Consider the following 21435-nt stretch of genomic DNA (forward strand, 5'->3'; position numbering starts at 1 on the left):
ACCCGGACGAGCCAGGCTCAAGGGCCGGGTGGGATGACGATGGAAAGTGCCACCCCCCCCCCCATAGGGGGTGGTGAAAGTGCTCGGCGCGGCACATCAAGCATCCCCCGGCAGGAGACGCGGCACGACACCCCCCCCGCCTCCCCTTTACGGGAGAGGATTAAGGTTGCCAACACCAGGTTGGGAAATGCCTGGAGATTTGGGGCGGGACCTCAGCGGGGTGCAAAGCCGCCACCCCCCTCCGAAGCAGCCATTTCCCTCCGGTCCGGAGACCAGCTGGGATTCCGGGAGGTCTCCAGGCCCCGCCTGGATGTTGGTAACCCGAAAACGGCCGGTCCCTTCTCGTTCCCCCCCCGGGGGTTCTTCCTACCCGCACGCCCCCAATCGGCTCGGACTACCTTCTCCGCCTCTCCAGGGGCGCTCCGCTCCTCCGCTCGCCTGCCCTGCCCCGCCGGCGCCGTCTGCCTGCCAGCGCCGGGCAGCAGCAGCAGCAGCAGCAGCCGCCCCTCCTCGCCGACCCCGCCTCCCTCCTCCTCCTCCTCCTCCTCGCCGGCGGCGCGGCCCAGCCCACCAGCCTTCCCCCGGGAGCCGCCGGCCAGAGGCGCACGAGCCGCGCGGCAGGCAGGCAGGCCGGCCAGGAGGGCGCGCGGCAGTAGGGCCCGGGCCGGGGGCGCCATGGGCCTGCAGGCGGGCGGCGGAGGGACGGTGGAGCAAAAGGAGACCCTCCCCGCCGAAAAAAAAACCAGCCGGCCGCAAAGCCGGCATCTAGGGTTGCCAGGTCTGGGTGGGGAAATACCTGGAGACTTTGGGCGGTGGAGCCCGGAGAGGGCGGGGTGTGGGGAGGGGAGGGGCCTCAGCGGGGTCCGATGCCCGAGAGTCCACCCTCCGAAGCAGCCATTTCCTCCAGGGGAGCTGATCTCTTGTCGGCTGGAGACCACTTGTAAAAGCGGGAGATCTCCAGACCCCACCGGGAGGCTGGCAACTCTACCGGCATCACTTTCCTCAGCCTGTGGGGGGTGGGGAGGATACAGGAGAGGTGCTGGCTTCTTTGTGAATGAGATCGTGGAGTCCTTTCCCCTGCAGCATTCGCAGGGTTGCTACAGAGGCAGGCGATGGGAAACCACCCCCATCAGCTCTTGCCTTGAAAACCCTTTGCTCTAAATCCTCTGGTTACCAGTTTGTTTCACTGGTGGGTCCCTGTCAAAGGGCGTCGCTGGGCCAACCCACCCCCCAACAGGCAACTAAGGCAGCCACCACAGAATCATAGCGTTGGAAGGGACCTCCAAGGCCATCTAGTCCAGCCCCTTGCACAATGCAGGACATTCACACATACCTCCCCTCCACAAACACCCCAGTGACCCGTTCCACGCAGCAGAATTTGTTGTACTTCATTTGCACCCTGCCCACCTCCCCAATGGGGACCTAAAGCAGCTTGCAGCTTCCTCCACTGCATCCTCTCAACTACCCTGTGGGGAAGGCTGGGCAGAGAGCATGTGACCAACCCGAAGTCACCCAGCGAGCTTCCAGGGCACAAGTGGGGATTTGAACCAGGGTCTCCCTCCCAGATCCCAGTCTACCATTACCAAGGCTCATAGCCAGGAATTTCTAAAACGGGGAGCATTTTAATCCCTTGGGGGGCACTGGCTAATTCGATCCAAAGTAATTTAATTACCAGCTTCTCAGGGGTAAGGGTGGCGGTGCCCTCCACCTGGCCATCCATCAGCTCCGCCTGCCCTCCACTTGGGCACCTTGTGCCTCCTCCCTGGCACTACCCCCTACTCACCCCAGCGGCCAGCCTGCCCGCTCACCTTCCCCCAATGCAGAAAAGATGCTCCAGCGCCAGTTTGGTGTTGTGGTTAAGTGCGCGGACTCTAATCTGGGAGAACTGGGTTTGATTCCCCACTCCTCCACTTGCACCTGGCTGGATGACCTTGGGCAAGCCACAGTTCTGTCAGAGTTCTCTCAGCCCCACCTACCTCACAGGGTGTCTGTTATGGGGCGGGGAAGGGAAGGGAGTTTGTCAGCCACTCTGAGGGTGCAGTCAGACGGCGGGCTGGGAGTGGTGTAAACCACTCTGGTTCCAACTGCATGAATTTGATCCGGGGAAGCGCAATCACACTCACCTCTCACTGCACAGCACATCGCTCCCTGGTGTCCACACTTCGGGCACTCAGCAGCGCGCGTCGGCGGGTTTTAAAATTATTTCTACAGTTTGTGCATACGCAGATGCAATCTTTCATATAATTGAGCTCTTCGCGCATGCGCATAACACCGTAGCCCGAAAAGCATGCCCTGAAGCAAAGACTTCCCTTTAAACTTTGACATCGAAACTGGCCTCGGTGAGGTCCCGGACTTGTCTGAGGGCTGAAACTGGGCACTGTTTAAAGTTTGCTTTTACTAACGCCAGGGCGAAGCTTCACCCAAGCGCACATCGCCTACGATTTTAAAAAAATGGAGGATGAAAAGCGGAAGCCTCGGGCTTCCGAACGGAAGTGGCTCTACACCGGTGGAGAGCGATCAGACGCGGAAAATGTGGCGAGAACCGGAGCACTCGGGAAAATACCACTTGGGGACCTGGTAGCAAACTAAACCAGTTTAAGGGCTGTTTGCGACGGTTGGCCACGGTTAGGGACGGGAGGCAGATGTTGTGAGTGTGATTGCGCGTAAGTACTCCGTTTCTAACCAGCTCGTATACCGGCTCAAATGCCCCGTCTGAACGCACCCTGAGACTCCCTTGGGTAGTGAAGGGCGGGGCATAAATCCAATCTCTTCTTCTCTTCCAGAGGTTGCTGCAGGGAGGAGGGGGAGGCCGGGGGTGGGGAGAGAAGGGAAGGGAAGAGTCTGCAGGTGGCCATGGGGACTAGGCTGGGAGGGGGCTCAGTCAGACCACCGCTTCCTGGACCGTGGTGGGCCAGGGTGCATAAAAAGAGCGCTCTCTCTGCAGCTTCAAGCCCTCAGACTGCTCCCTGGCCTCCGAGCTGGGATAGAGTCACACCGGGTCAAGGGGGCGGGGGGCTGGCCCAGAGAAAGGGGGAAGGCAAGGAAAACTGGTGGCCCCACTGGTGCAGGGGGAGTTTGTGGCGGTGCCGCATCTTGTCAGAGAGTCGGGGGGGTGAAAGGAAGTAGTGGGGCCTTGGCAGGAAGTTGGGGGGTGGGCCCCCAAATGCCCCACTGTAGCTACATGCCTGCCACTACTGGGTCTGATTCCCCACTCCTCCACTTGCAGCTGCTGGATGACCTTGGGCAAGCCATTGTTCTGTCAGAGCTATTCTGTCAGCTAAGCTGCCATGAGTAGGGAGAGACGTTCTAATTGTTATGCATTCCTTCCTATGCGCTTAATTGCTTCCCAGCTGCAACGCTTATCTGTAAAGAGTTACTGGAGGAGTGTGGTGTCTATCTTTCGTGGGATCGTTCTGGTTCCCAGCTTTGCTACCGTTAGAAATTCTTCCCGTCTCCCGCGAACGGGAGCCCATCTAATTGGGTATTGCTAGGGGGGGGGCGCATACAAATGCCCTATATCCTATTATGCGCATAGGTAGCCCGCCATTCCTAACAGTGTTCGTGTTATTGCATCTATGGCTTTTCAATAAAAGTAAAACTTTCCTGGAAGCGTGTACTTCGTTATTTTGCTGTGGGTCCTGACATTGAAAGAGCAATCCTCGAAAGAGCTCTCTCAGCCCCACCCACCTCCCAGGGTGTCTGTTGTGGGGAAGGGAAGGGAAAGGAGTTTGTAAGCCGCTCTGAGATTCCTTCGGGTAGTGAAGGGCGGGGTATGAATCCAATCTCTTCTTTTCCTCTCAGGAGCAGTTTCTGTCAGAGCTCTCTCAGCCCCACCTACCTCACAGGCAGTGTTCCCTCTAAGCTGAGTTAGCGTGAGCCAGCTCACAGTTTGTTAGCCTCCGGCTCACACATTTTTGCCTTCGCTCAGGAAAGAGGGCGCCAGAGCAAACTACTTGATGCAGCAGCCCAATTGCTCACTCACAACTTTAATGCCAGGAGCTCACAAGGTAGAATTTTTGCTCACGAGACTCCACAGCTTCGAGGGAGCATTGCTCACAGGGTGTCTGTTGTGGGGAGGGAAAGGGATATGAGCCGCTCTGAGACTCCAAGTGAAGGGAGGGGTATAAATCAAATATCTTCTTCTTCTTCTACATAAGGGTTTGAAATGTGGCTTTGCTGTCTGCACTGAGCTGTTCAGGACAGGACCTGGTTATGGACAAGCAGGGCTACTTTTTGGGCAGGAACGCACAGGAACGGCGTTCCGGCTGGCCCCCAAGTTGGCCACGCCCAGCAGGAACTCATTAGCATAATAGGCCACACCCAACAGCAGAAACTCATTAGGATTGGCTACATTAGGGGTGTGTGGCCTAACATGCAAAGGAGTCCCTGCTACAAAAAAAGCCCTGGACAAACAAGGTAAACAGAATAAGAAGCAAAAGGTGGGTGTGGCTGGATGACCACCCTTCTGGCAACATGGGGGTGCGTCCTAATGTGCTAATGAGCTGTGCTGGCAGGGGTGTGGCCTAATATGCTAATGAGTTGCTGGTGTTGGGTGTGGCCTATTATGCTAATGAGTTCCTGCTGGACTTTTTCTACAAAAAGAGCCCTATGGACAAGTATGGCTCCAAGTCGATTACGCGGATATTTCACTACGAAATAATTGCAAGGGAAGAGGAAACGCCAACATCTCCCTCAAAATCAGAGCAAGAAACTGCCGCAGAGCCCTTGAATTTGTTCTGCTGCTTGCCGGAGATCTGAGACGATACTTTCACTGGGTTGCTCAAAATGGTCCTTTATTCGTTGCGGCAGGCTTTTGAGTTACACCGGGCTCTTCTTCAAGCCAGCAAGAAGTAACAAAGAATGTGGCCACACACCGTCTTGTCTGTCCAGGCCTTCAGCTTTCAAGTTGTGGGTTTTGTTCTGCAGACGCAAAGCTCAGCTGTCGGCTAATTAGACTCCCAGTCAAAAGCCAAAATTTTGGTTGCCAGCAAAAATGAGAGAGCAAACTGAAAGGCCAAGAGAGCAACAGAGTGTACACAAACCAACCTCTTTAAAAGAGAGCCCCTTCCCAACAGACACCATCTCGGGGCCAAAATGCATCATTACATTGGGGACCCCCAAATAGACCCCCCGACAAGCTTCTTAGCCCCCCCCCCAAGGCAAGACCACTGAGGTCGTGAGGACTTGCACCCCCTCCTGTCACCTCTGGTGCTCCTGCGGTCAGTCAAATCTGCGCTGCTCACAACACAACTTATGTGGATACTTTGGGCTTGATTAAGATCTGTGATGCCGACTTCCACTTAAGGTGCTGGATTTGGAATTCCACAGTCAGAGGCACTGGCTGGATTGCTTGAACGTCTGCCCCTCTAGGAGACTCCTGTTTTCTTCCTTTCCCTGGAAAGAAAGAAAGAAAGTGTAATGTATCCAGTCCAGACAAGTCCAGAGACAAACATCGAGCTTCGCTCCAAGAGACAACGGACTATGCGGATCCTAGCCCGCTCCAATCAGGGGGCTAGGTTCCCGGCTGAGAGCCTATGGGACTCTCAGTCACTGTAAATAACCTATAGGGAAGTAGGAGTGTGTTTTGAGTGGCGGTTTCTCGGGGGATATAAGCCGGCCTGCAAGCCGGCCAAAGTCGTCTTGTTCCGGATAGAATAAAGTACGCTTTGCTGAAATCACTCTCCGTTTGCATACTTTTCAGAAAGAAAGAAAGAAAGAAAGAAAGTCCCATCACTTCTCTTAAGAGCCAGTTTGGTGTAGTGGTTAAGTGCACAGACTCTGATCTGGGAGAACCGGGTTTGATTCCCCACTCCTCCACTTGCAGCTGCTGGATGACCTTGGGCAAGCCGTAGCTCTCTCAGAGCTGTCCTTGAAAAGGAGCCGTTTCTGTCAAAGCTCTCTCAGCCCCACCTACCTCACAGGGTGTCTGTTGTGGGGAGGGGGAGGGAAAGGAGTTTGTGAGCCGCTCTGAGACACCTTCGGGTAGTGAAGGGCGGGATATAAATCCAATATCATCTTCTTCTTCTTAATCCTCCTAACATCATCATCAGAACATCAGAGACGCCAATGTTGGATCAGGCCAAAGGCCCATCCAGTCCAACACTCTGTGTCACACAGTGGCCAGAAATACCAGTGCCATCAGGAGGTCCAGCAGTGGGGCCAGGACATTAGAAGCCCTCCCACTGTTGACCCCCCCCAAGCACCAAGAAGACAGAGCATCACTTGCCCCAGAGCCCCTAGCTATACCTTGTGGCTAATAGCCACTGATGGACCTCTGCTCCATATGCTTATCTAATTCCCTTTTGAAGCCATCCATGCTTGTAGCACCCACCACTTCCTGTGGCAGTGAATTCCATGTGTTAATCACTCTTTGGGTGAAGAAGTACTTCCTTTTATCCGTTCTAACCCGACCGCTCTGCAGTTTCATGGAGTGCCCACGAGTTCTTGTATTGTGAGAAAGGGAGAAAAGTACCTCTTTCTCTACCTGCTCTTTCCCATGCATAATCTTATAAACCTCGATCATGTCACCCCTCAGTCGTCTTTTCTCCAAGCTAAAGAGCCCTAAGCGCTTTAACCTTTCCTCATAGGGAAAGTGTTCCAACCCTTTTATCATTCGAGTTGCCCTTTTCTGCACTTTTTCCAAAGCTATAATATCTTTTTTAAGGTGTGGTGCCCAGAACTGCACACAGTATTCCAAATGAGGTCTCACCATTGATTTATATAGGGGCATTATTATATTGGCTGATCTGTTTTCAATACCCTTCCTAATAATCCCCAGCATAGCATTGGCCTTCTTTATTGCAGTCACACACTGTCTCGACATTTTCAGTGAGTTATCCACTACAACTCCAAGATCTCTCTCTTGCTCAGTCTCTGCCAGTTCAGACCCCATCAATGTGTGCACTGGCTGTCCTATGCACTGGCTGTCCAAACAGACCCCCAAAGAATATCAAAATAGATCACTCTTTTCCTTCCTGTCTTTCCCTTCATACTTTTATGTCTCGTCCCCCCCCAACATGGTGCCCATGGACCGTGGGGCCCACTAACACCTCTCCTGGAACTTGCCAAGTGTCTGGAGGATATTCAGAGAGGTGGCTGAATAAAGCCTGCCCCCACCTCCCACCTCTGGCATTCCAAGGAGGTCTCCCATCCAAGGACTTGCCAGAGTCGACCCTGCTTAGCTTCCGAGATGTGACAAGATCGGGCTTGCCTGCGCCATTCTTCCTGTTGCAACAGATCATTATAATGTTATAATGCACGAACCTGTGTGTGTTTGTTAAGGGCTGCCAAGTCGCTTCCGATTTTATGGCCACCCTATGAATGAATGACCTCCAAGACACTGTATCATTAGCAGCCTTCCTCAGGTCTTGCCGACGGAGGGCCTTTTTTGGCTTCCTCTGTTGAGTCAATCCATAATGCTCACGCAGTTGTTTAAAAAGCTATTTGGTGTGGGGGGAGGAATGGCTGTGGAAGGGAACCAGGGCAGAGAAAAGGCAAAGAAACTCAACACACGGAAGCCCCATTTCTGCTGTGCTGACTTGGCAGGCAAAGCAGCAACGGGTGAGTCCACAGGCAGTCATCCCGCTTCTCTGTCAGCTCTGATTTGCAAGTTGACAGGATAAATCACGCTGAGCCAGGGGGACACTGATGGCGTGTGGCACGGCTCCTTTCTTTCACACAGCACACCCATGCTGCGAAATGTAAAATATGTTTGCCCTTTGCAGGCAGCTGTTGACTTTCCCTCTCCAAGCCTGTGCCAAGCACAGCAAGGTGCCTCCAAGCCATCCATTTGCATGACACCGGTCAGGTGGGGAATATTCTCTTATTGGCCAACATGGGCGGATGCTGTGTATTTGATCAGGGCCGATCGCTTCTGGGTTTCTCCGGAGCGGATTGCGGTGTTTACTCTGGAGGCAGAGATTCTTTTTACTGACTGGCCAAAGGGACGGAGCTGGGAAACCGATCCGGGAGGCCGCTCCATTGCGAGAATGCAAAGTCAGGGGAGAGGTGGCCGTGGGATCCAATAGTCAGAGGGCATTCGTGCTGAGAGACAAAAGAGCCGTCCCTCTCTGGGCTACACACGGAAGGGTCACTTTTTACAGTGAATCACTTTGGGGGGAAGTGCGGATGTTCCTGCATGCATTATTCATCCACCGCATTAAAAGGAACTGGAAAGTCACGTGACTGAACCTGCCGGGACCTCAGTCTACAAATAAACATGTGACATGTGAGAAAGTGGTGGAGGGAGAAAAACTGCAAGGAGGAGGAAGAACCACAGATGTTTCCTCCTTTCTGTGGACCCTTTTGTGTCTGCAAAACACAAGTTTACCAGGCTGATATTTTAAACAAAGAATAATGAGATGTATTCGATCACTACTTCTGAGTTTGATTGGGAAGGATCTGTAGGGCTGTATGTTTTGTTGTTTGTATGTACCTTGCCAAGGGGCTTTTGAGTCCCCAGTATGGGGGAGAGGGGAGGAGGAGGAGGAGATGGCCAGTTCCAGTGTGGGCCTGATGGAAGCCCTATGGGGGCCTGATCCGGCCCCCGGGCTGCATGTTTGACACCCCTGCTCTAAGTTGTGGAGTCTTGTGAGCAAAAATTCTACTTTGTGAGCTCCTGGCATTAAAGTTGTGAGCCAGTGATTTGGCTACTGCATAAATTAGTTTGCTCCGGAGCCACCCTTCCTGAGCTAAGACAAAAATGTGTGAGCCGGAGACTAAAAAACTGTGGTCGTTCACACTAACTCAGCTTAGAGAGAGCACTGGCCTCTAGCCCTTTTAGTTGCAGTCATTTGGGCAAAGGTGCAGACTGTACATTTCCCTTTATAACTGCGAAACGGGATGCTGGACTAGATGGACCAGTGGTCTGATCCAGCAGGGCTCTTCTGATGTTCTTAAGAAAAAAATACAGAAAAGCCTGGGGAAAACCAGGAGTTGCATGAAAGCACCATGATGCTTTGGGGGAGTGGGGGGGGGGGACTGCTTTCCGATAGCATCCAACTTGCAGTGTCCCCTCTAAGCTCAGCTGGTGTGAGCTAGCTCACAGTTTTATAGCCCCTGGCTCACACATTTTTCTCTTCGCTCAGGAAGGAGGGCTCCAGCGCAAACTAATTTATGCAGCAGCCAAATCGCTCGCTCACCACTTTAATGCCAGTAGCTCACAAAGTACGATTTTTGCTCACAAGACTCCACAGCTTAGAGGGAGCATTGCACCCCAGCTGGGCAAGACCAGCTCAAGCACCTGTCTAATGTCACCTACTCAATTTGTTGCAGAGCTGAGACAGGAGCCAGGGCCTGCCCAGACTTTCTTAGCCTCTAGGATACACCTGTCACAACAAGCAGCCTATACTTGGCCATGGATCCAGGGTCGCCTCTTAGGATCCACCAGCACACACGAAGGACGCAAAATGCTTGCCAAGGTGCAGGCAGCTTCTGTTTTGCATAGCCGCAGCCTCCAAACGGCAGGCTATGAAGGTATGTAAATAAGCCCGCACTTCCCCAACAGTTCTGCCTGCTTCCGCGCTGTGTTTCATCTGCTGTTTCTTAGCTACCCCATGGAACATCTGATCAAAAGCTGGACCGGCTGTCTTTAAAATCAAAAGGGAGAAATGTCATGAACGGGCCGTCTCCATTACCTTTGGCAGACGACGCGGTCTTCCGGATCGCTGCGCTCTCCGTTCCACCTTTGGGTTTCTTATCTTTATTTTTGCCCTTCTTACCATCCTGCAAAAGGGAAAAGGGGGGAGGGCAAAAAGCAAGACACTTTTCAGGGCAGGTGAGAGCTCCATTGCAAAAGAAAGGGACAAAGGGCTGTGGTTGCACACAGACTCTTTGGAACCACCTTTTTGAACTCTGGAGCAGCAGCAAGGTACGAAAACACAGATTCCACCTCCACCCCCAACAGCAAGTTGATGTTGAGTCCAGTGCTCCCTCTAAGCCAGTGGTGGCGAACCTATGGCACGGGTGCCAGAGGTGGCACTCAGAGCCCTCTCTGTGGGCACGCGTGCCATTGCCCCAGCCAGGCCCAGACCATCGTTAAAGTGTCGAATTCTCTGCCAAATAATTTTTAGTAAATGAAAGCATTTGGGATTGCTTTCCTTACCTTGTTTGGATCATCTTAAGTTAATGTAGGAATTGTTTTTTCTAAAGTAAAACCTCAGTATTCAGGTTAAATTGCCGTGTTGGCACTTTGCGATAAATGTGGGTTTTGGGTCGCAGTTTGGGCACTCAGTCTCTAAAAGGTTTGCCATCACCACTCTAAGCTGCAGAGTCTTGTGAGCAAAATTTCCACTTTGTGAGCTACTGGCATGAAAGTTTTGTGAGGGAGCGATTTGGCTGCTGCATAGATTAGTTTGCTCTGGAGCCATCCCTTCCTGAGCTAAAGCAAAAACGTGTAAGCCGGAGGCTAGAAAACTGGGCTAGCTCACACTAACTCAGCTTAGAGGGAACACTGGTTGAGTCTTCTGTGCCCTAGGTTTGCCAACTCTGGACTCAAAGATTCCTGGAGATTTGGGCTTGGGGCTTGGGGAGGGCGGAGTTTGGGGAGTGTTCCCTCTAAGCTGAGTTAGCGTGAGCTAGTTCACCGTTTTTCAGCCTCCAGCTCACAGATTTTTGTCTTCGCTCAGGAAGGATGTGGCTCCAGAGCAAACTGATTGATGCAGCAGCCAAATCGCTCGCTCACAGTTTTAATGCCAGTAGCTCACAAAGTAGAATTTTTGCTCACAGGACTCCACAGCTTAGAGGAAGCATTGGAGGAGGAAGGAGAGAAGAGATTGGATTTCTCCCCCACCCTTCACTACCCAAAGGTGTCTCAGAGCGGCTCACAAACTCCTTTCCCTTCCCCTCCCCACAACAGACATCCTGTGAGGTCGTTGGGGCTGAGAGAGCTCTGACAGAAACGGCTCTTTTTCAAGGAAAGCTCTTATCAGAACTACGGCTTGCCCAAGGTCATCCAGCCAGGTGCAAGTGGAGGAGTGGGGAATCAAACTCGGTCCTCCCAGATTAGAGTCCGCGCACTTCACCACGACACCAAACTGGCTGTAGACCTCAGAGGACCTCAGTGGAGCCCAGTGCCCTAGACGCCACCCGCCAAAGCAGCCATTTTCTCCAAGGGAACGGACCTCTGTCATCTGGAGCTCAGCTTTAATTCTGGGAGGCCTCCGGCTCCCACCTGGAAAGCGGCAACCCTATGATCTGCTTCTTATTGAGGCGGCCCGGCTCTCTCGTTCTGAGGCCTGCCGGCAATAAGAGATCCAGGACAGGGATCCTTTAGGGGACACAACAAGCAAGCCCCATGTTTGTGGGCAACAAGCAGTTGGTGAAGGTGGAGCCTCAAAGGCACCCCCTCTCCCAGGCCAGAGGGGTGCTCCTTGGGGTCACAGCGCCACAATTCGGGTTGCCAGATCCAGATTGGGAAACCCCTAGAGATTTAGGGGGTGGAACCTGGCGAGGACAGGGACCTCAGTGGAGTACAACGTCAAAGAGTCCTCCCTCCAGAGCAGCCATTTTCTCCAGGGGAGCTGGTCTCAGTAGTCTGGAGGTGAGCTGTAATTCCATGGGATCCCCAGGTCCCACCTGGAGGCTGGCATCCCGAACCACAGACAAGGGACCCAAAAAATGGGTGGGTGGGGAACTTAACCCTGAAACCCGGGATCCAGAACCTAAAAAGGTAAGTTAAACAGAATAGAGGGCCAACGATAAAAACAACTTTACTGAGGACGCTTTGACGGGACAATCATTGGAAGGAACTTTCTGGACCAGAGGTAACAAAATAATCTTATTTATTAATTACTTTTTTGAATTAAGTTTCAATATTGTAGAATGCATTGGTTTATACATTTTTTTTTTTGTTTCTGAATTATTATCAGTGAAACGTCATTTGGCACGTGATTGCATCTTTAGAGGCCTCATTTAGACTATTATTCTGTGCCTGGCGGTTTCACTTTGGAAGTAAGTCAATGTTTTTTAGTAGAATATAGGTATCATTTATTTATTCATTTTATTATATGTATTTAATTCCACATTGTTCTATTTTTACAGCAATTCTTTTCTGGTCCATCTTGTATTTATGTTACATAATTGTATGATTGTATGATATAAGCCAATATGCTCCTCATTATGTCTGACCTCTGAAGGCCTATACAGGCCGAAACGTGTCAGGTCAAGTCCACTGGCCCTTTTGTGCTTAATTTTGGCATTTTTACATGAGGTGTGATTGGGCCCTTATATGCTTTTTAATTCTTTGTTAATAAACACATGTATCTTTTTATACTATACAAATTAAGTTTTTATTGTTGGCCCTCTGTTCTGGTTTGACTTACCCTTTTTGGGTTCTGGATCCCTAAGCCACAGGCCACCACTGCTCTCGACGGGCCACACAAAAAGCCTCGTGGTACTGGCCGTGCTTCTGTAGTTCTCTGCAGTGATGGCTTCAACTGGACGCTTTTTTTTTTTAACCTCAGCGAGGCAGCCATCTTTGCCCACGGCTCCTTCCGGGTCTGTGGGTAAATACAGGCCTGGTGGCAGCGTCTGAGGAAACGACTCAATCCAACGTGGTGTCTGGGCCCAAGCCCAGCTGCCCGTACTGTTGAGGCCTCTCCCAACTGGACGTACTCACCACACGGACTGAGCTGATTTGCCTTTGGGGCGGCAAAAGAACGTGGGGTTTTTTTGGGGGTGGGTGGGGAGTTTGAACACAAGGGCCTCTGCCCCCAGGTACCTTCTCTTTCAGGGCGGAGAGCTGAGGCCTCAGCTCCGTGATCAGAACGCCAAAGTCACAGACGGTTGTCAACAGCGACTCTCCGGCCAGCAGGCTTCGAAGGCTGACAGGGCCGGAGCCCAGGGTCTTCAGGATGGGAGGGTCGCTTTGGAACTCTGGGGAGGGTGGCTTCTTCTTCTTCTTGCTGCTCCCCTGCAGGAGTATCAGAGGGAATCATGTCCTATTGATCCTTCACCAAGCTGTCTCGGAAATTTAGTTCGGTCTCAAAGTTAGGGTTTTTCTTTTCTTTTTCTTTTCTAACTCTTCATGACCCCTGCAACTGCTTTAAACAAAATAAATTTTGGTTTTCTATGTAATACGTGATGTTTCTTTAACTTGAAATGTGTGGATTCTAATAACATTACAATTCTGCTGGTACAAGGAACAGTCTGGAACATTTTGAAATGATGCAGAGAATACTTTGCGACTGGGATGAAAGATGGAGAAAACTCAAGATTAAAAGTGTTCTGTTCTGGTAGGAATTTGAGGAATATACTGACGCTGACGTGTTGACAGACATCAGCATTACCTGCCCTAAGGACTCTATGTGCCAGAACAACAACTACTAAAATGTAGGAATTCTGTTCATTGCCAGCAACTGGCAGCAGAAAGTCTGTTTAATAGATACTATTTGGAGGTTTGCTGCCTGTGCAGATAAGGGGACTGCTCTGCTTCCCCAGCTCAGGGTTGATTCCCACAGCTCCTTGTTGGGACTTATTTTAAACTTGGATTGTCTCCTCAAAGGTAGGGTGGACGGCCCAGTGCCGGCAACTGGCATGAGGCGGAGGGGGGCAGAGACCAGGTGAAATGGCACTGTGTGATGCTGCCCTGTCACGTCTAGCTAGACTGTGGTCTTCCATATGAAGCTTCTCCCACTGCTTGGGTGCAGTTTTTCTCTGAGCTTCCTCACAACATTGTCATCAGTATTCCCTCTGAGCTAAGTGTGAGCTAGCACACAGTTTTTTAGCCTCTTGCTCACACATTTCTGCCTTCGCCCAGGAAGTTCGCTCCAGAGCAAACTGCCAAATCGCTGGCTCACACAACTTTAAGAGAGCCAGTTTGGTGTAGTGGTTAGGTGCGGGGACTCTAATCTGGGAGAACCGGGTTTGATTCCCCACTCCTCCAGTTGCACCTGACTGGATGACCTTGGGCAAGCCGTGGTTCTGGCACAGCTGCTCTCGAAAGAGAACAGTTTCTGTCAAGAGCTCTCTCAGCCCCATCTACCTCACAGGGTGTCTGTTGTGGGGAGGGGAAGGGGAAGGAGTTTGTAAGCCACTCTGAGACTCCTTCGGGTAGTGAAGGGCGAGGTATAAATCTAATCTCTTCTTCTTCTTTAATGCCAGTGGCTCACAAAGTAGAATTTTTGCTCACAAGACTCCACAGCTTAGAGGGAGCACTGATTGTCATGTTGGATAGTGTAACTCTGCATGCAAGACGATCTGGGAGGGAAAGGGTTAAGAGAAGCCTCTCATTCGGGTACACTTAGCAGTTGGCCCCACCCTCCTCTCATGGGTTAGATGTTGAGCCTCTCTGGACTTTGCTTGCCTTCCGTTTCATCTTATATCGGACCTCTCTTCTGCTCTCTCTTGCATGGGCTTGGAGTTATAGCAAGTTAACCTTTTTGAAGGTCACAGTAAGTTAAATGTACCTACATGAATATGTCATGTAAGATGTGCTTCTATTTTTGTAAGTAAAATTTCTTTCTCTTGTTACCATTGGAGTCAGGTCATCTTCGTCATTTGTTTGAACAGCATTTTCCCCTTAACCAGGAAATGTGGAGGATTGGGGACACTAGCTTCTATGCTTCCAAGGCAAATTAGATAGATAGATGATAGATAGATAGATAGATAGATAGATAGATAGATAGATAGATAGATGATAGATAGATAGATAGATAGATGATAGATAGATAGATGATAGAAGATAGATAGATAGAGATAGATAGATAGATAGAGACAAGGGGGCGGGACCCGCGATACTTGCGGGGGGGAGGGACCTCCACACAGGAGGCAGAGGAGGAAGCAGGAGGAGGAGGTAAGTTCCCCCCCATTTCGCCGGTTCCTCCCCCGTCGCCTCCACACACCCCGCTCAATCTCCCCCCCTTCCCTCCCCCCTGGCTTTGAAGCGAGGCCTCGCTGCTCTTTTCCCCCGCCCCCCGGCTCCGAAGCGAGGCCCCCCCGGCTCCGAAGCGAGGCCCCCCGGCCTCGCTGCTCTCTCCCCCCCCCCAAGTGGCGGCGGCGAGGGAGTTCGCAGAGCGTTCCCTGCGCAGGCGCAGGGGATGCTCTGTTACTTTTGGGGGGATTTAAGTATCCCCCCGATATTTTAAGATTTTTGTGCACACCTGGGGACCGTACCAAGTGTGCACAAAAATCTCCCTCCCCCTCCCAGGTGCCCCCGATGCGCGGATTTAGGTATCCGCACGCAGGGGGCGCCTTTCGCTATTAGTATAAGGATGGATAGATAGATAGATAGATAGATAGATAGATAGATAGATAGATAGATAGCCCAACATGTCTTTCATTGGCTGTCTTTCCATGGGTTCCTCACTGTTCCTCTGTGCCTTCTCAAAAGCAGGTGAAAGATGGTCTGAGAAAGCTTGGAGAAATGACGAGGAAACCACATAAAGACAATGGGCAATGAGAACGTTTAGAGGGGGGGAAACTCCAGTTCCGAATCGAAACTGTGGGATAACCTCCATGTGAAAGACCCCCATTATGACCAGTGCAAGACACCGAACACACATGAAGCTCCCTTATTCTGAATCCGATCATCAGTCCATCGAGGGCAGGATTGTCTACTCAGACTGGCAGCAGCTCTCCAGGGTCAAAGACAGAGGTCTTTCCCATCACCTCCTGCCTGACCCTTTCAAATAGAGATACTGGCGACTGAACCTGGGACTTCTGTATGCCAAGCAGAGGCTCTGCTACTGTAGGATGCTAACATAGACTTATTAATACCTCCATGTACACCGCTAGCACCAAAGAATTAAACAACACACCTATTAACCCCATAAAAATATTTTCTTTTGCAAGTACGGGACCTACAGCACACAGTGACAACGGCTGTCCCTCTCTGCCCACCTACAGGCGGATGTATACAAGCATCATGTTTGTTGGAGTGAGCGGCTCAGCATGCCTGGAAGTGAGGGGGCGTGACAGTCACTCCAAACGTGTCTAGGTGTTATCTCCTTGAATGGGATGCCTCTCTTTGTCTTAACCTGGGAGCTGCTCTCTGATCCCTCCTCTCTCTCTCACTTTGTCCTCTCCCTTTCTTCACATGGCTTTCCATGGAGACACATGTCTCTGCAGGCCTTTCCGGTAGAGACAGCGCCCTCTTACTCCCACACACATGATGCCGGACAAGCTGGCCATTTGTGACAGGGAAAGTCCTCTTTCGATTGGGCTTCTCTCTCTCCTTTCGACTGCAACCTGAATGTGAACTGAGGATCTACTTGAATAAATGTAAGTCTACCTTTTTTTTTTTTGCAATATACTTTTGGGAGATTTATTGACTGCACTCAGTATCATGTTTCTATCACAGGGCAAAACTCTGCTGTATTAACCAAATATCCCAATAATGCATCATGCAAAAATAATGTGGCTTCCATTTTAGCTGGGCTCCCTTACATGGTGGGCACTTCGTCCCAAGGTCCAGCCTCACCTTCCCGCCGTCTTTCGCCTTCCCCTTCTCCACTTTGCCCTTCTCTTCTTTCCCTTTCTCCTTCTTCCCCTTTTCCGGTTTCCCTTTCTCAGCTTTCCCCTTCCCTTTCTTGCTGGGCGTCTCGACCGGAGTAACAATGACAGGCCAGGAGACGATCTGGTGGAAAGAAAGAGAGAATCGCAAGTCTGTGAAAAGGCCAGAGTCTTGTTGGCTATGCTGGAATTTAAGAACACAGAGAAAAGTGTTTCGTGTTGTTGCGTATTTGCAACACTGGAAAATCTAAACATTCTTCACCCCAAAGTCACACGAACAAATGAAGCTACCTTCCACTGAATCACACTCATGATCCATCAAGGTCAGTACTGTCTACTCCGAATGGCAGTGGCTCTCCGGGATCTCAGGCTAAGGTCTTTTACATCACCTGCCATTTCCTGATCCTTTTAACTGGAGATGCCGGGAATTGAACCTAGGACCTTCTGCATGCCAAGCATATGTTCTAGGACCCCCTAGTCTTTATGGTATACCATAGGAGAAATGAAAGTCCTAGAGCGTCAACTCTCTGCAGCCACTCTAGGAATTGTATTTCTCCTAGACTCTATGCTTATTGCAGAGGAATTGATCTCCTTGATCTAGAGATCAGCGGCCATTTTGGGAGAATTCCAGGCACACCTGCAAAATGGCCACCCTACATGACAGGATAAATGACCTTTTCTTCCACAACTGCCACGGTGGTTCCAGCAAGAAGATAGGCCTTCAAAGCGACCAGGTCTTTGGTGACGTGTTCCTTTCTGTATTCGTACTCGATGGTCTCGGCCCAGGGTTTGCGAAGCGTGGAGTAAACATTCGCTAAGACAGAGAGACAGGGGAGAAATAAGATTTAAGAAAAGTACACCTCTAGAACAAAACATTTTTTAGAACAGACGAGAAAAGAACTGAGTGTGACCTTTCCTGTTTGGCGACATATTCAAAATGGCTGTGTGTGATACATAGTCTTTCTGTGGCTGTACATGGGAAGCTGTGGGGATATTAAGGGCCAAACCAGATAATGCTGGTCGAAATGTCTGTCAGCCTTGGTGTCGAGATGGAACCTCTATGTTCAGAGGCAGTGTACCTGTTGCTAGGAGACAGCAGCAGGGGAAGGCTTTGGCCTCTGTACCCGGCTTTTGTGGGTTTTCCGGGGATCAGCTGTGGTGGGAAACAGGATACCGGACTGGATGGACCACTGGTCAGATCCAGCTGGGTGCTTCTGCTGCTTGCTTGTCAAATGTGACCTCCAGGAAGACCGAGGGCTGATCAAAGCCTAGGGTTACCAACCTCCAGGTGAGGCCTGGAGATCTCCCAGAATGACATTTGACCTCAAGACTACAGAGACTGGAGAAAATGGCAGCTACAGTGATCACACTTTGTGGCATTATACCTGGCTGAGGCCCCTCCCATCCCCAAACCTGGCCTTCTCAGCAGGCCCGTAGCCAGGACTTTGTGGCTTGTGGGGCAAATTTTTTTTCTGGTGGGGCTGAAGTTCTCATTTCTCATTGAGCCAGTAGAATTTCTCATTTAGCCAATAGAAGGCTGTTACCGGGATAGATCTCTAAATTGCAAGCTGCCAACCCCTTTAGATAACAGTTCTCAGTTGCTGCAAGTTAATCATTTCTGCCAGCCTGAGCAACAACTCTGGTAATCAATCAATCAATCAATCGACCTTTATTGGCATAGCATACAGAACAGATGACTCAGTTTGCAAAGAATACTGAATGCCTTCTTGAAGCTTCATACAGAAATTTTGCAACAGTTTCAATTATTACATGATTCTGGGTTGTCGGGTTTCCCTGAATACTTTCTCAGCCATGGCTCAATGAATGTAAGGCGCAGGTCCAAGTAGAAAGGACATGAAAGAATCACATGTTCAAGAGCTTCTATCTCCCGCTTAGTGCAGGAACACAATCTGCTGTCGAATGGGATTTTTTGGAATCTCCCATATAATACTGCTGATGGCAACACATTAAACCTTGCTAACATATATGCTCTGTGTTGCCCTAGGTTCGTTAAACAAGTTAGTTACTCAGCCCTGTGCCCAAAAGGTAAAAGCCCCCAATTGAGGGGTGAGCATCTACTTTTTGCACGGCTCTCAAGAACCTGCCTCTCAATGTCAACCAGTCTTTGCCTGATCAGCCTAAAAGCTGACTTTTCTTTGTATAGAGATAAGTCTCCAATGTTAAGCCCAATTGAATTTATTTTTTCTTCTATATGACAAAGCCACGTAGAAGACTGGGACTCTGTTAACATATGAGCAATAAGACCATTGTTGTCTCTTTTAAAAAGCAGGTGTAACCAAAATTTAATGGCAATAATCCATACTCTAGTTTCAAGGAGTCTTTGGTTTGTTTCTATACACATGGCCGCATATGGCACACCAATTCTGGTAAGCCGGAAGGTGGGGGTGAGGACTTCTGAGAAAGCTAGCACTTAGGCAGAAAGACTCTCTTAAAGGAGACCAGTTTTTTGACCTGGAGTTAGAAGGGATCTTAGAGGTCACCTACTCCAACCCCCTTGCTCATTGTGGGAACTAGTCAACTACAGCATGTTACCCTGCTTAAAGGAGTGCCTGCCTTTAAAAATGTTTAAAAATGGTTGAAAAAAAGCATTTACAGGATAAAGTCTTGTGGGGCTGTGCCTTTAAGAAAGGGGGCCATGCCCCCAAAAGTCCCACCATAGCTACAGGCCTGCTTCTCAGGGTCTACCTGCAGATCTCCAGGAATTTCCCAACTTGGAGTTGGCAACCCCAGCAGCGCCACAGCGTCGCAGAGGCTTTCTATCAAACCAGATAGGTGGACCTCCAGCCACGCCCCAGTAAGGTGGTCAGGTCTCCGTTCTGATTTCTAACGCAACATGCTACATTCCGGCAACAGCCCCCGGTGTAAGATCAGATGACTCCCCCAGGAGAACAATATCCCTTGTCAATTATTAATCGACGTGGCCATGCTAACGGATCCCTCCGTGACCTAGATTGTTGAGAACACGCCACCTAAGAAGCAACGGCAGCTCACAAAATTGCACAGGAGTCTAGCAGCACCTCAAAGACTCGCAAAAGTCGTTTCCACATGAGTTTTTGTGGGTCAGGGCTCACTTTCTCAGAACGCCGTTTGAGAGCGCAGCCACGCTGGTCTGCCGTAGAACAGATAGGAGTCCCATAGCACCTTCGAGAACGTACACCCTGAAGCTCTTGTGGGTCTCTAAGGTGCTACAGGACTCCGATTTAAAACTTCCTCCGAGTCATAGAGGAAGACATCTATTAGGCCTCCCCAACACCTTTCAAAGCCAAACATTGCCACTTTGGGCTTACTTATTTAACCCATGTATGCCTCACCTGTCCCAGCACAACCTCAACCATTGTGTTGAGGGCGACAGGCTAGGATTCAACCAGAACTCTATGGTTAGACCAGAGTTTTGGGTGAAGCTCAAGAGAAGCATGCAGGAAGGAGGGATCATTGAAGAGATGCCAAACAGAACAAAAAACAAAACAGAGGCCACTGGCAGAAGACAGTAACAGAAAGGGACAGATGAATATCCCTAGGGAGTGAGTTCCAGAGCGTCGGCGCCATGACTGAGAAAGCCCTCTCCTGGGCACCACCTGCCTAATCTCAGAACCACAGATTCTAGAGCATGGATGTCAAACATGTGGCCCGGGGGCCAGATCAGGCCCCCGGAGGGCTTCTATCAGGCCCGCAGTGGAACTGGCCATCTCCTCCTTCCGGTTCTGCTGCTGCTGCTGCATCATCGCTTGCTTCGCCAGACTCTCTCAATCGCTCAGCCATTTCATGTTTTAACCTGGGCCCTAGACTCAGAACTCTGTGCGTGAGATTTCTGTGGTGAATGTCAATAAATCAAAAGTAGGCTTGCAGCTTACAGAGACACACTTGAACAGCATACTCAAGATTGCTGCAGCACAGACATTTTGATGCAATAATTGAGAGCAAGAGGTGTCGGTTATCAGATACTGATAAATAAATAAAATATTGCAAGAGTGCTACTGTTTTAAGCATGTTTTTAAGTTTAAAAAGTCGTTCTGTTTGTGCCCTTTATAAAGTTTATATCTCCGCTGCCTGGCGTTACATTTTATGACACACATGGCCTGGCCCAACAAGGTCTCACTTATGCCAGATCTGGCCCTCATAACAAATGACTTCGACACCCCTGTCCTAGAGGTTCCATTCTGCAAACGGTAGCATCTTCCCTCAGCACCAGGTGGGAAGGCCCCAAGGGCTAGGGGAACGCACCTCCAGTTGCGGAACTGATCCACAGGACCCAACGCCATGGACAGAGCTGGTATGGATAGAAGAAACCATTTGCAAGAGAGCACTCCGTTTTGCCTTTTAGCAAGAAGAATAACTCTTCCTTTTGCAAAGATACTAACTTTGTAATGGGTGGGTGGGTGGGTATATTTATGGCACGCCTCAACCTTGCAGTGGCAGTTTTGCGTAGTGGTTAAGTGCGCGGACTCTAATCTGGGAGAGCCAGGTTTGATTTCCCACTCCTCCACTTGGGCAAGCCATAGTTCTGGCACAGTTGTTCTTGAAAAAGAGCAGTTTATGTCAGTGCTTTCTCAGCCCCACCTACCTCACAGGGTGTCTGTTGTGGGGAGGGGAAGGGAGAGGAGTTTGTAAGTCGCTCTGAGACTCCTTTGGGTAGTGAAGGGCGGGGTATAAATCCAATCTCTTCTTCTTCTTCTTAAAAAACTTCAACCCACCCATGGCCTTTGTGGAGAAAGTCAGAAGATCCAAATCAGAAGTCACTGGAGGGCACGGGGAATTCCTACCATCACATGCTCAGATTCATCTGTGCAACTGCAAAGACGCTTTCACAGGTGCTAAGTGATGCAGATTCAATCCGCTTCAGCAACCATTTGCAAATGGATCTTGCCATTTCACACAGTAAAATCCAGCTGCAAAGTGCACTGAATGTGGATTGAAAGTGTGTTATTTAGTGTGCGTGAAGGCACAGCTTGGGTTCTCAGGATTCTA

The 21435-nt window shown here is 50.4% G+C and overlaps 1 protein-coding gene across 1 annotated transcript in view; it reads right to left on the bottom strand.

The window, feature by feature from the left end:
- Positions 1–5251: 5251 nt before the first annotated feature.
- LRRC43 (leucine rich repeat containing 43) overlaps positions 5252–21435 on the bottom strand; it is a 34225-nt gene continuing 18041 nt past the window's right edge. The window contains exons 8-12 of the mRNA XM_015417645.1: positions 17124–17263; positions 16418–16573; positions 12719–12910; positions 9636–9723; positions 5252–5394 (exon numbers count right to left, since the gene is read on the bottom strand). Of these exons, the coding sequence (XP_015273131.1) occupies positions 5252–5394; positions 9636–9723; positions 12719–12910; positions 16418–16573; positions 17124–17263 (719 nt within the window). The remainder of the gene's footprint in view (positions 5395–9635; positions 9724–12718; positions 12911–16417; positions 16574–17123; positions 17264–21435) is intronic.

Source organism: Gekko japonicus, unplaced genomic scaffold (assembly GCF_001447785.1).
Source record: "Gekko japonicus isolate JY-2015 unplaced genomic scaffold, Gekko_japonicus_V1.1 scaffold64, whole genome shotgun sequence".
In the NCBI taxonomy this organism is placed as follows: domain Eukaryota; kingdom Metazoa; phylum Chordata; class Lepidosauria; order Squamata; family Gekkonidae; genus Gekko; species Gekko japonicus.